Here is a 13915-nt window from a genome sequence, read left to right on the forward strand (position 1 = left end):
GATAATCACAACAATTTGACAAGTTAGAGAAGCCAACATCTCATTCTTTGTGGTTTTAATCTGAAATGTGCAATTGATGTTAGACTTGCCCATTTCATTTTCATTTGAAAGGAATAAAAGAGCCAAAGTAAATCGATGCAGAGGACTTAAATGTTGAAAAGAAGTGATTTACTACATTTTCAACTTTGGTTTACTAGATTTCAAAGAGTTGCTTGGGTGTGTAAAGCACTGGGTTCATTAGCTTTGCTAAGGCCTTGTTAGGGCTAGAAATTACTGAGAGAAAAAAAAACAAGTAAATCATGTTTGTAAATGCAGTTTTAAAAGGTTAAAAATATTTTAATTCATTAAGTTGTAAATGGGACTAATCTACAGTACATTGTTTAGGAGATTTTAATCAGTTAAACTTGAAATAACAAATCATTAATCAAATAATGAAAGTAAAATTATTATATTTATACAAAATTATTAGCTTTATAAATAGAGCAACAGCATTTAAATATTAAAGGCTTAAAGAAATCTAAGTTTAAAAAATTTTCACATTCTTAATAAATTCAACATTAATTTACAGCTCTGCAGAACTAAAGATAATCCTACTCATGCACAAAATAAAGATTTAAAAACTGAGCCTGATGTTAATGAGTGCCTGCCCCGCTGGGCCGGGGCAGTAAGAGAACAGTGCCACAGCACCTACTCTGGAGGAGCCTGGAGGCTACTAAAATCATAGAGATTACAACTCAGGGGAGGGCACCAACCCAATTCTGGGAACACAGAAAAGCTCCCAGCAGGCTCCCTCAACTGCAGTGTAGCCTTAAATCTCAGACAAGCATGGATGTTCTTTATTTTTATTTTTGCTTAAAAATTCCTATTCCAGTGTTCCAATCATGCAGCATTTTTTCCATACTACACTTTAGGGAAACCATCTTGGCCTGCATTCAGAATCACAGACACCTTGGGTCTAAGGTTCCAATACCCATCTACCACAAGTGTGGGCATCTAAGAAACTCACCAGCTGGAATAAGCAGGGGAAGAGCACCCCTCTCTGACATTCAGGTGGAGTTTGAATTAGCGAGCAGTTCTGGGCAACAGACGGTGTCTAGACAGAACAGCTGCACTTTATAGTATAACCACTAGGTGTCCCCAAAGAGGATGAATGTAAAACCACTAAGATCAGAGTAGTGTACTAATTTTTTTCTGAGAAACATAATGTACTTCTATATGTAAATAAGTACCTATGCAGACCTTTGGTGAAGACATAGGTACTTATTTACATAAAAGAACATCTATGAACTTCAGTCCAAAGGAAACAACATCACTTTTAACACTAAAAAGTCAACCTTCACGTGACAGTCATTTTGATTTTAGCACCTGAAGATGAATAAAATGCAAAGATACTTAAAAGCACTGCAAATGCTCAGCGGCTTTGGACTTCTGCATTTTTAAAATCATATATCATCTGTCCACATTTGAAAAATAAAAGCACATATATGTGATACACATTTATTCAGATAGCAGATGCCAGATGCATGTTTTGGCTGATAGGGCCCAAGGGAGAAAGGTGCCCATGTAGACATGTGGACCACCCTGGGCCCAAACCCCTGCCCAAGGTTTCCTCCTGTTTCTGTAAATGACATACCCACCACAATAAGAAAAAAAAACATTTACCTAAGCCTGTCTGGCACACTCATGCCAGTCACAACAGAACTGAAATGATCTCATTTACAACCTCATTTACAACCTATTGCAAGTCACCACTCCATGCACAAACATATGTAGAAATTCAAACAAATGTTTAAATAATAAAAGGCCACTTTAACACTCCTTGCACTGACCACAATGGTGCCCTGAAACATTACTTTTTCATAACACTAGGTTTCAAAGAATTTCAAGAAGCCTCATCTTGCCCACCTCTAGAGGAGTTCACTTCAACCCCAGCCCTCCATGATGGGCAAGGATGCTGAAGTCATGGGATGAATACAGCCCACCTTCATGGAGCATGGATTTCTCACTAAGATTTGGTTCACTGGGAAACAATGGGGGTATCTGCCATCTTTAAAGCTCCTGTGGTTCCTGTGCCCAGCAATCCACAGAATTGTGTTTTCTTGTGTATACTACATCTCGGTATTATCAATGAAAGTTCAAAGAACAGAACATTTTCTATTCCATAAGTCGGGAACTTGGATGCATTGGTGTTTTTATTAAGGAATCCATTGCTGTTCCAGTAGGACTAAAGGGCCTGTTACTGGGGCAGAAACAGATTAGGACAATCACCTCCGAGCCTGGGGCCTGGAGCCAGCGGCTGCTGTGGATGAACCTGTTGTTACAGAACACAACAAGGGGGGCCTGGGATGATATACTATTATTGAAAGAAGGCCCCGGGTCCGTTATGTCCGCCGCCAGAGGAAAGACGTCTCTCAATGCCAGAGATTCGTGAAAAGGAAAGGAAATGTTTATTTAATGCTATACTAACTTAAAGTAGTGACCTAATGTCTTCACCAAAATCCCAAAGTCCCTTAAAACACCCACAAACAGACACAGTCCTTCCTTTCTTCCCCCTTTGCCCAGTCCAGAGTACCGTATCTCAGGAAAGGAAATAGAAGTCCATGGCTTAGGTAGTCCTCTGGTTCTTCCCAGTTAGTCCTCCATCTCGACTGAGAGACCTCCCTGGGTTCCCGGCACCCTCAGCTGAGTCACCGGGATCTCTGCTAAAACCAGGTGGTGGTTCCCCACTCTAAAGCCGCGGGGGCCCCACTCTGCCAGGCTGCGTGGTTCTCTCCTCAGGGCTGCCGCGTGGTTCTCTTCTCAGGGCTGCAGGAGTCTACACTCCGTCAAGTCCGTATGCTTCTCCCTTTTCTTCCCAATGGCCGCCAAATCTGGGTTTTTAAATCCCCACAGCCAATCTTCCTCTGCAGCCTCATTTCCGACTCCTCCCACACTTGGCTTCACATGCCAGAACTCGTATCCTTCCAGCTTTACTGGGCTGCCATCATGAGTCTGGGCAGGTGTGGCCCCGTGTCCTGGAGCCAATCCTCTCTGAGCTCCCACGCAGGCGCTGTAACTCAGGGGACCCCCCCCCCAGTTACATCTGGGTGGGGAAGTTACTTCTATTCCCCTGGCTTAGAGCTGATCACAGCTACTTAACTTATCTATGCAACCAGTCAAAGGTTATAGATATGCCAAGGACCATGCCAGAGCTTAGCTGCAAGGCTGTTGCTATGCTAAACAGCTCTCAATGGCCCTGCTCCATTTGTCCCTTCCCCCACCCCACACCCTGGGGTGAGGAGGGGGGGATGGAGACATCCCAAAATTTCCTGGACACCTTAAGTTCTGGACCCCATTTTAAAATGCCTATTTGGGCCCCCCCTCTTGGCTGCACCCTGTAACACTGTCACTTCTCAGCAAGATTAAAAAGAGCTGCAGAACTAGCTTTTTGAAATCCAGCTGGTCAACTTAAATTACAGTCTATATTTTACTATCTTGCTTCCAGAATCCAATTTATCTTTCTGACATAATTTCACTGTTATGTTATGCTTTATGTACAAACTCCTGATTACCAGTAGCATTTCTTAAAGCTGGGTCCTTCATCATAATTCAACAGAAAAGTCTCTCCTCTTCACCATTCCACTGAGGTATAAGTGCATTTTTAAAGTACTATAATTTTCTTAAATTTATTTTCAACTTGGAATAGAGGTTCAGTGGTTGGAAAAAGTAAGTCTGAAGTGCAAACTTGAAAGCAGTGACTGTAAGTAAGAAGCTGGACGTCAGAGCCCTCTGGCGTCTAGGATTAGAAGCTCCTTGAGCAGGGACCTGAGAGAAGGGACAGCCAGAACCCAGCGCCAGTTGTCCTGAAAACCAAGGATATTCCCAGAAGTTCACAATGATCTCTACTACTTCAAAGAGGCAAATGACCCCATCATATAGTGTCCTTTAAGGAGAAAGCAGGATTCTGAAAAATCTACCACACAAAACTGAAGTCTCCTTCTAGAGCAGTTTCAGAATTAAAACGACTGCTGAAGGTAAAGAACACATAACAGAAGGAACACTCCTGAATCCATGGCTATAGGGAGAACCAAATGTATCTATGGTGAAAAGAAAAAAAAAAAAAAAAAGACAGCCAAACTGAACAGGCTGCCCTCAAAAAACAGAAGTATTTTTTATTTTTTCCATTTCCATTTATCTTCCTTATTTCTCCTCTCCCCTGCAACCACCCCATTCTTGTCCATGAGTCCTTTTTCCTTTTTGCTCAATCCCTCCACCCCTTCACCCCTGCCATAGCTGTCGTCCTGCTCTCTATGAGTAAGAAACAGAATTATTGACAACAATAATATTTAATATTTACTGAGCATTTTCTATGTCTCACACTGTTCTAAGTGCTCTTTACTCATTCGATTCACAGAACCCCACCTTATAAACCAGACACTTTAGCTCACTGTTCTCCTTTTAAAGGTAAGGAAAGTGAGGGTCAGCAAGGTTAGAGAACTTACCCAAGGACCCAGAGCTAGTAAATGGCAAAGCCAGGACTGAAACCCAGACCATCTGATTCCAGAGCCCAGGCGCTTCTCTGTTGGAAAGGTGTGACAATTATAGTGGCCTCAAAAGACCCACTTAAAAAACTGAGACCTACCTATTTCATCCTTAAAGGTGGGTGAAATCTGAAATGTTAATGATTCCATCATTTTTATTGATTTATTTATAATTACTATGCCTTTAGGACATTTTCATTTGCAAAGTGAACACTGATACTATATTAAGAACTTTGAATGAGAGAGTATTAATTTTCTGAGAAGTATATTTTTAAATGGGAAAAAACTGTATGGAATTATCCACAGATAGAGTAAATCAAGCCTCTCATAGACAAGCCCCAGACTGACAGCTCACATTTGGGCGCTGCCAAGCATATCACTCATGAAATGGTTGTATAATAAAGCACGAGTATCTCATCAAGTTTATAATAACCTGAGAAAAAGGCTTTGAAACTTGGCTCTTTTCTTCACAGGTGAATGGGCTGAACCAGGGAAAGGTACTGGTCTGAATTTGTGTGATATGTGTTGATTATTTTTTAATTGTAAAGAGAAAAAAAGATGGTTTGACAAAGGGTAACTCACAACACAGCTTAGTGGATATTTTTCCAAAGTTGAAAGTTCTCAGTCAACAGCTGGGAAAAATACAAATATCTTACTAAACTTATGCTTCCAAAAATGGCTATCTATGTACTTAAAGTACTTAGTATTCTTCCACTGCAGAACAACAAATAACTGGAAAGGACACATTATTTGAGAGACTATTGGTCTTGAAAGAGGCACAAGAGATCATTCAAAATCACCCCTGTGAAAGAGGGGGAGCTGGGTACACAGTAGTAAGGAATTAGGGCCAGGCAACAGTCAGAGCAGCAGACAGCGGCACAGGATCCGGTCACCTCAGAGCAGAGGCATAGCAGAATAGCACAGTCTGGAAACTGAGCCCCAGGCCAGACTCTAGGTGGGGAGGATGGGCCACTGTAACCCACTGAAGCTAGGCCCTCAAAAAGGACTGGAGTGGTCTAGGTAAGGGGCAACACCTGGCAACAAGCTGGAGCAAAATCCATTTGTCCCTGCAGAAAGTTTTCTCAAATTCCCAATTTCAGCCAATAGGACTGACTGACATTAAGCACCATGCTCACAATCACAAGTCACCCAACACACTGGAAAGCAAACCATGGAGACAGTCACAAACTACACAATCAGTCAACAAAGTGCATGTTTAGATTCTTAACAACTGCAGGTGTTGGAATCATCAGATAGAGAATACAGACTAGCTATGCACGTAACATTTAAAGAAATAAAAGGTATAGTCACAAAGTTCACCAATGAAACAATGTTAAAAATAAGCAGTAAGTTAGGGAAAAAAGCTGTGAGATGTTGACAAATAAAATATAAAACATTAAAATCAAAAACTCCATCAGGTTAAACATTAAATCAGACACAGCTAAACAAAGGATTACTGAACTGGAGAATATACACATAAATATTTTTACTGAATGTGACTACATTATGCAATTAAAACCCAGTTTGATAACTGAGTGTTGATCAAAGAGATCAAGAGTTGTCTTAGTTCATTTACACATAATTAAAATTGTGGTATTCACAGTTTAAAAAATAAGAGGGAAATTCATTTTTCTTCACAGAAAAAGCCTTTTAATAAGCAATTCCCTGAGACACATTCAAAGACCCCTTAATATGCAAAAAGACACAGGGGCTTGTATACACATGGAGCCCAGCCCAGGGAGGCTACTCCCAAGCTTTCAAACACTGCCTGCCTCTGGAGAGGGAAACTACAGTGCTACCGGGCAAGGACAAAGGGAAAGTGAATGAATGAGAATGAGGGAGGGAGGTTAGCTTGTGCCCCTGTGCATTCCTTTTCAGCTTTTGGATGATTTGCTAGTTGCATTATTATCTAGTCATGAACATTTTTAAGTCAAACATAAGAAAAAAGACACAACTGCATGGCTTCTGATAGGCAGTCAGATCTAAGGGAAATTTGAAAAACAAAAGCCTAAAATTATTGGACAACATAATGGTCAACATCGCTCAGAAATTTCCCTGACTATAGTAGGCAAAGCAGTACAGAAAATGGGGAGCTTAGAAAACATGGCATATTGTGACAAAGGCAAACGCAGTACTGAATTGGACATGTCAGCTAGCTTCATGTCAAATTAACTTTCAGAAATCAGTGGCTAGCTCTGGCTCTGGGGCTTGCTTGCTGGCTCTTTCTTCCTGGAGCATGCCAGCATGATGGTGCTGCACTGCCTGCATTTCCCAATGGACAGAGTTTTGGATAGGAAGGATCTCCTGGCACAGCTTAGGATCAGGCTGGCCTGGCAGGGCGTGGCAGGGTTATTCTTCTTTGGGTGTTCTAGAGAAGATGAGCTCTGAGGCAGAAACCTGACATTGATTCATAATCGTGTGACTTTTGTATCTTATGTTGTTTTAGTTTGTAAACTAACCCTATAGAAATAATATAATTAAAACTAAAGAGGCATGGTAGGAGAACTCAGTTGTTTAAAAGTTTAGCCCTAATTGATAGGCTTAAGTGATTAAAGCTGTAACTAAGGAGGGTTTAGCCTTAATTGATAGGCTTATGAGACTAATGCATGCGGGAAGCTGTTATTCTAAAATTGTGAAGCTTTTGAATAAAGAATTCTTTCCTGGGATTTCTGGTCAAGATGGAGGCATAACTAGACACACTGTGCCTCCTCACACAACCAAAAGAAGGAGAACAACAAATTTAAAAACAAAAAACCACCATAACTGAAAGAAAATCAAACTGTATGGAACTCTGATAACCAAGGAGTTAAAGAAGAAACATTCATCCAGACTGGTAGGTAGGAGGGGCGGAGACAGGCAGCAGGGCTGAGAGGACTGGAAGCAAGGCAGCCAGGGGAGGATCGTGGGGAGCAACTCGGAGGCTGGCAGATTGGGCAGTCCCACATTTACGTGCAGATAAACCCAGAGGAACAACTGGGGAATGATACAGACCACACAACCCAGGGTTCCAGTGTGGGGAAGTAAAGCCTCAAAAACTCTGACTGAAAAAACATGGGAGGGTCAAGGTGGTAGGAGAAACTCACACCTCACAGGCAAGTTCACTAGAGAGACCCACGTGGTCCTAGAATGTACACAAACCCGCCCACCTGGGAATCAGCACCAGAAGGGCCCAATTTGACTGTGGGTAGGGGAATAAGTGACTGAAACCCAGCGGAGAGCAGATCAAGTGGCACTGTTCCCTCTAGGACCCCTCCCCCACAGACAGCTCCACAGTGCAGCAACTTGCATTGCTCTGCCCTGGTGAATACCTAAGGCTCTTCCCCTTACTACATGACAAGGCTGCAGAGATTTTAAAAAATGGCCCAAATGAAAGAAAAGATCAAAGCTTCAGAAAAAAATACAACTAAACGATGAAGAGATAGCTAACCTATCAGATGCAGAGTTCAAAACACTGGTAATCAGGATGCTCACAAAATTGGTTGAGTATGGTTGCAAAATAGAGGAAAAAGTGAAGGCTATGAAAAATAAAATAAAGGAAAATACACAGGGAACCAACAGTGATGGGAAGGAAACTGGGACTCAGATCAACAGTTTGGAGCAGAAGGAAGAAAGAAACATTCAACCAGAACAGAATGAAGAAATAAGAATTCAAAAAAATGAGGAGAGACTTAGGAACTTCTGGGACATCTTTAAACATTCAACATCAGAACCATAGGGGTGCCAGAAGGAGAAGAGGAAGAGCAAGAAATTGAAAGCTTATTGAAAACATAATGAAGGAGAACTTCCCCAATCTGGCAAAGGAAATAGACTGACAGGAAGTTCAGAGAGTCCCTAAGAAGTTGGACCCAGGAAAGCACACACAAAGGCACATCATAATTACATTACTCAAGATGAAAGATAAGGAGAGAATCTTAACAGCAGCAAGAGAAAAGGAGAGTTACTTACAAAGGAGTTTCCATAAGACTATTAGCTGATTTCTCAAAAGAAACCTTGGAGGCAAGAAGGGGCTGCAAAGAAGTATTCCAAGTCATGAAAGGCAAGGACCTACATCCAAGATTACTCTATCCAGCAAAGCTTTCATTTAGAATGGAAGGGCAGATAAAGTGCTTTCCAGATAAGGTCAAGTTCAAGGAGTTCATCATCACAGCAAGCCCTTATTATATGAAATGTTAAGGGGATTTATCTAAGAAAAAGAAGATGAAAAATACAAATAGTAAAATGACAACAAACTCACAACTATCAACAATCAAACCTAAAAAAAAAAAAAAAAAAAAAAAACCAAAGCAAACAAATAGAACAGGAACAGAATCACAGAAATGGAGATCACATAAAGGGTTATCACCGGGGACAGGGAATGGGGAGGGGAAGAAAGGGGAAAATGGTACAGGGAAAAAGAAGCATAGATGGTAGGTATAAAATAGACAGGGGGAGGTTAAGAATAGTACAGGAAATGGAGAAGCCAAAGAACATATATGTACAACCCATGGACATGAACTAAATGGGGCGGGGGGAATGTGGTGGGAGGGCGTGTGCAGGGCAGAGGGGAATAAAAGAGGGAAAATGGGACAATTGTAATAGCATAATCGATAAAGTATATTTAAGATGGTTTTAAAAAATAAAGAATTATTTCCTTTATCACAAACACAAAAAAGAAGAAAAAATCAATAGGCAACATTCTATCTGTAGAATGTGGCATGTAACATGGGTCCCAATCCACTCCTCTGCTGCATGGATACTTCCCAGAGAAAATTGAAGGACAAACAAAGGAATTTTGACAGAATGCATATTTTGATTTGACTTGTCAAGAGATACCACAGACCAAAGCATGTATTTATTTACCTATGGTTTCTTACCCCAAAAAACAGGAAAGAAGAAACTGTAAGATAAATAGAACATTCTTCCATTGGTTGAATTCAGTCGCCTAGTATCAAAAGAAAGAAAACTAATGATTAGATCAATAAAATTACAGTTTAAATCTACTGATTTTACCACATTGTGCATTGTATTTAGTACAGGAACCAATTTCCCAAAGAGAAAACATTATTTTAAAAACCCTAGATAGTACCAATTATGTGATGTTGGGCAAATTACTTTTCTTCCCTAAACCTGAGGTCTGTTTACAAAATGGGGATTTTTTTTTAATTTCCTCAAAAGATCAACATAAGGATTTAATGAAATTGTTTAGGACCCTGCAGGTGGCAAGAACAAAATGAGAGCTATTGTTACTATGGCTATCACTAAATCTTTACTAAAATTGTAGTCACATGATCAGGTTAGGTTTACTTTCTATAAAAATAACCTGAGAACAAAGCTTATTATAAAATTAATAATGTTGGCATTACTCTGTTTTCTAGAATTTGCAAATGCTTAGCAGATATCATGAAGAAATACACAATTATATGCTATTTAAAAAGCAATAAAATAATTTGGTGGAGGTGCTGGTAGACAGAAAAGTTTAAGACTCAGTTTCTGCTCTTAGTCACTAGCTGAGAAAGTAAAATTAACCACCCTGAAATGACAGGTGACAATAAAAAGAAGTATTTTATTCATGATTTGTCCCTTGCCTGCCTCCAAAAAATGATTTTAAGGGGACTCAAGATTTTCCCTGACCAGGGTGGCTCAGTACATTGGGCATCATCCTGCAAAGCAAAAGGTCACTGGGTCAGTTCCCGACCACAGCACAGGCCTGAGCTGTGGGTTCAATCCCTGGTGGGGGAGCATGCGAGAGGCAACTGATCATCGATGTTTCTTTCCCTCTCCTCCTCCCTCTCTTCCTCTCTCTAAAAATAAAGAAAGAAAATCATTTTTAAAAAGAGTATGCCCAAGTACTGCTGAATATTATGAATAGAAGTTCTATTTACTTCCTGTTAAGCAATATTTTGCTGGCCAAGTTCTAATAACTTCGTATGTTTAAAATTATTTAAATTTTTCTTAAGTTTACAATTCAAATTGTTTAAACCAATTAAAATGGAGTTCTCTTGTCTGATTACTGTAACCTTGTCACACTTGACTGTCATTGTTTCATTAGTGATACTCTGCCTGCCTCCCTCACCAAAAAGGTGATACACTTTAAAAGGTAACAACTGCTGAAGCTGACTGCTGGGTACATGGGGTTTGTATACTATTCCCTCTCCTTCTGCACAGGTTTGAAATTTTCCATCTTAAAGCATTTCTTAAAAACGCTTACTTGTGAAAGGAAAAATATGAGTATAAGTCTGACATCCTGGCAAGCCCTGTGCCAAAGGGACAGCAAGTATTGGGAGTTGCTGACGCCAGGGCCAAAGGGCAAAACCAAACACAAGCCACGAAAACACTGTGTGTCTGAAAGTCAAATGGAATTGGGACTAGAAGGACCATCCACTGCAAACTGAAACCAAGTCAACAGTAAATCACAGTCATACATTCCTAATGAGGAATAGAGGGCGATGGAGTAATTTTCATAAAAACATCTGGATTCTTAGCCAACCTAAAGTTTGAGAGATTTCAGCTTTATTTTGTTTCTCTAATAATGATGAGGCTGTATGGGCAACATTTTAAAAAATAATGCAGCATGACATTTATTTTAAAACAAAATAATTCAAGATGAATAACAATAAAAGTACTTCTTCCTTTAGACTTATTATTGCTATAAACATATGTTGGCATGTGAATCATTGTCATTCTGCATTTATGGATTTTTAATCAGAAAAAAGTCATATTTACCCCTATTCATCAACTGTAATGCACTAAATGTACTTTGACAAATTATCAGTTATAAAAACAGTCACAAGAATGTAAAGTACAGCACAGGGGATACAGTCAATGGTATCATAATAACTATGTATGGTGCTAGGTGGATGAAACTAGACTTGTCAAGGTGATCACTTCTTAAGTTATACAAACATCTAATCAGTATCTTGTACACCTGAAACTAATACAACATGTATGGCAACTATAATTGTAGTTTTAAATAAATTCTTATTAAAAAATAAATGTACTTTGATTCAATAATTTTATGATTCAAATGACTTTAGTTCACCTACTGAATGGTTTCCAGGGGCCTAATTTGTCAGCAATCACTAACTCAATCAGAGATAGAATCAAAGTGCTATCTGACCTACCAACTAACTGTGTAAGTCCAAGGTCCAGGAGTGGACACCCCAGTGCAGTGACTTGCACCAACTCCCAACACAATCTCTGACCCTCTGCTGTCAACCAGGAAAACTAACTCATCAAAGTGCTCCTTCCACAAATAAGAGAAGTGAACATTTCATTTAATTCATCAATCAACTTCTGGTAAAATCAAACCAAACTTGGCAAGTAAAATGCAATTTTATATTGCAGACTAACACACCTATGTAAAATTATTTGCTTCTTTTTTTGTTTTAATTTTATTTTAATCATTGTTCAAGTACAGTTTTCTATCCTTTACTCCCATCCCTCCCCACCTACCCATCCCTCCCCACCTCCCTCCCATTTCCACCACCCCCCACTTTTTGTCCATGTGTCTTTTATACTTGTTCCTATAAACCCTTCCCATTCTCCCCTGAAATTTCCCTGAAATTCCCTCTCTTCTCCCCTCTGCTCACTGTCAGCCTGTTCTCTATTTCAGTGTCTTTGGTTATATTTTGCTTGTTTGTTTGTTTTGTTGTTTAGGTTCCTGTTAAAGGTGAGATCATATGGTATTTGTCTTTCACCACCTGGCTTATTTCGCTTAGCATATTATTTGCTCCTTTATTGTATCTATTTAACAATCTAACATAGAGGCAGCCATGCTCAAAAGTGACTGGAAGACATTTGTCCTGAATCAGTTGTAGGCAGTGTGGGGAACAACTTTTCCTTTACCCTCAAGGTTCTTTTGGCTGGCCTAATAATCAAATAGACATGACACAGATTAACAAGAGAAGACAACCACATTTAATACATGCATACTATGTAGTCTATTTTGCTCATAACACCTAAAATTAAGTTTCTGGTCATCATGCCATTCATAACATTGTTCTTATGGGGAAATATGCTTTTAGTTCCAATCAGGTGTTTAAAGGTTGCTAGGAATTTCTAGATTTCTATTCTAGAAATAAAAATATATCTGAAACAGCTCTAAAGCACCAAGATTTCAAAATAGATACATTCCAATGACTTTAAAAGAAAACCTCTTCTCTATGATAATGAAATGAGACAAGCTATTAGGGCTACCTCACTGAGGGTTTAAAACTTCTCTTCTGATCCCCATTCAGGGCACATATCTAGGTGGCAGGACCAATTCACGGTTGGGGCATGCAGAGGAAGCAACCAATTGGTGTTTCTCACTTCGATGGTTCTGTCTCTTGCTCTCTCCCTTCCTCTCACTCTAAAATCAGTACATATCCTTGGGTGAGGATTAAAAATAAATAAAAAATAAAATTAAAAGCCCCAAATGCATTTTAAAATCAATTGATGGTACCTGAAAAGTAAATATCGTACTTTCTGGTATCCTGCCCTGTAAATTATTACTAGAGAGGGGTGGGTGCTTGCTCTACCTTCCAACACCCTGACCTACAGGAGGCCTCAGCTCACACAATGAGAGCCCTGTATAAAAACTGCTGTTTCTGGGAGGTTTTCAATAGAAACACGTGGAAATGGCTGTTTACCCAGGGATGCCGCTGCTAAACCCTTCTGCTGCCCCCTGCTTTTTGGAGAGGAAATGTACACGTGAGAAAGTACAGTTTTGAGAAAGGACGATCAGCCCCGACACCCACCCCAGGAGCCCCCAGAAACCTGCAGCCTTCAAATCTGTTAAAGTGCTACAAATAAGACTGACTCAGGCTGCACACACACCCCTGCCACCCCGCTGATTGTTAGACACAGAAATGCTGTCCTGTGGGAGAAGAACAGCTGCTGCACAGGGCCTCTCTGACCACCCCCACCCTGGGCCAGCAAGGTTTGGTTCTGTGGGCTGAGGCCACATCCTAGCTTTTCACTTGACTTTAAACATCTCAAGACACAGGCAACATTCCTAGAAGTGGTGTGGCCAGCAATTTCCTGAAGAAGCAGGGCAGGCAGTGCCAGCACACTGCAAGGTGGCCACTGTCGGTGTCCTGGAGAACACACTCGGCCCTCCCAGGAGACAGGCCCCACTCTCTCCAGCTGGGCCACCTATATTTCTACTAATCCAATACTTTATTTGTCCCTCGCTGGTGTGCTCACATAAAGAAATGGGGCAGATACCAGAAAAAAAAATACCTTCTCAAAATCCAAACATAAATACTGGAATATTTAGAGACAAAGTGACATGCTGTCTGGAAGTTGCTTTAAAATATTCCAGTGGGGGAAAGTACGAGTAGAGGGGAGAGATGAAATATCAATGGCAACATACCAAAATGTGTGGAAGCGGGGGTGGGGGGTGGGGTAGTACATGAGTTCATTAAATTATTCTC

The 13915-nt window shown here is 40.3% G+C and overlaps 1 protein-coding gene and 1 long non-coding RNA gene across 7 annotated transcripts in view; both read right to left on the reverse strand.

Annotated features, from left to right (window-relative positions):
• The window catches only part of SLC35D2 (solute carrier family 35 member D2), a 58469-nt gene that overhangs the window by 3888 nt on the left and 40666 nt on the right, over positions 1-13915 (reverse strand). For 4 of the 6 annotated variants that reach the window (XM_036021491.1, XM_036021487.1, XM_036021489.1 and 1 more), the window contains one exon: positions 9374-9441. The exons of the other annotated variants lie outside the window; for them this stretch is intronic. In XM_036021491.1, coding sequence (XP_035877384.1) covers positions 9374-9441 — 68 coding nt within the window. The remainder of the gene's footprint in view (positions 1-9373; positions 9442-13915) is intronic. 6 annotated transcript variants of the gene reach the window in all.
• LOC118499644 lies at positions 860-4225 on the reverse strand. Its single transcript, XR_004902154.1, has 2 exons — positions 3382-4225; positions 860-2311 (listed from the first exon to the last, which is right to left on the reverse strand). It is a non-coding gene; the product is annotated as an uncharacterized LOC118499644 (long non-coding RNA).

This window comes from Phyllostomus discolor, chromosome 3, assembly GCF_004126475.2.
Source record: "Phyllostomus discolor isolate MPI-MPIP mPhyDis1 chromosome 3, mPhyDis1.pri.v3, whole genome shotgun sequence".
Classification (NCBI taxonomy): Eukaryota; Metazoa; Chordata; class Mammalia; order Chiroptera; family Phyllostomidae; genus Phyllostomus; species Phyllostomus discolor.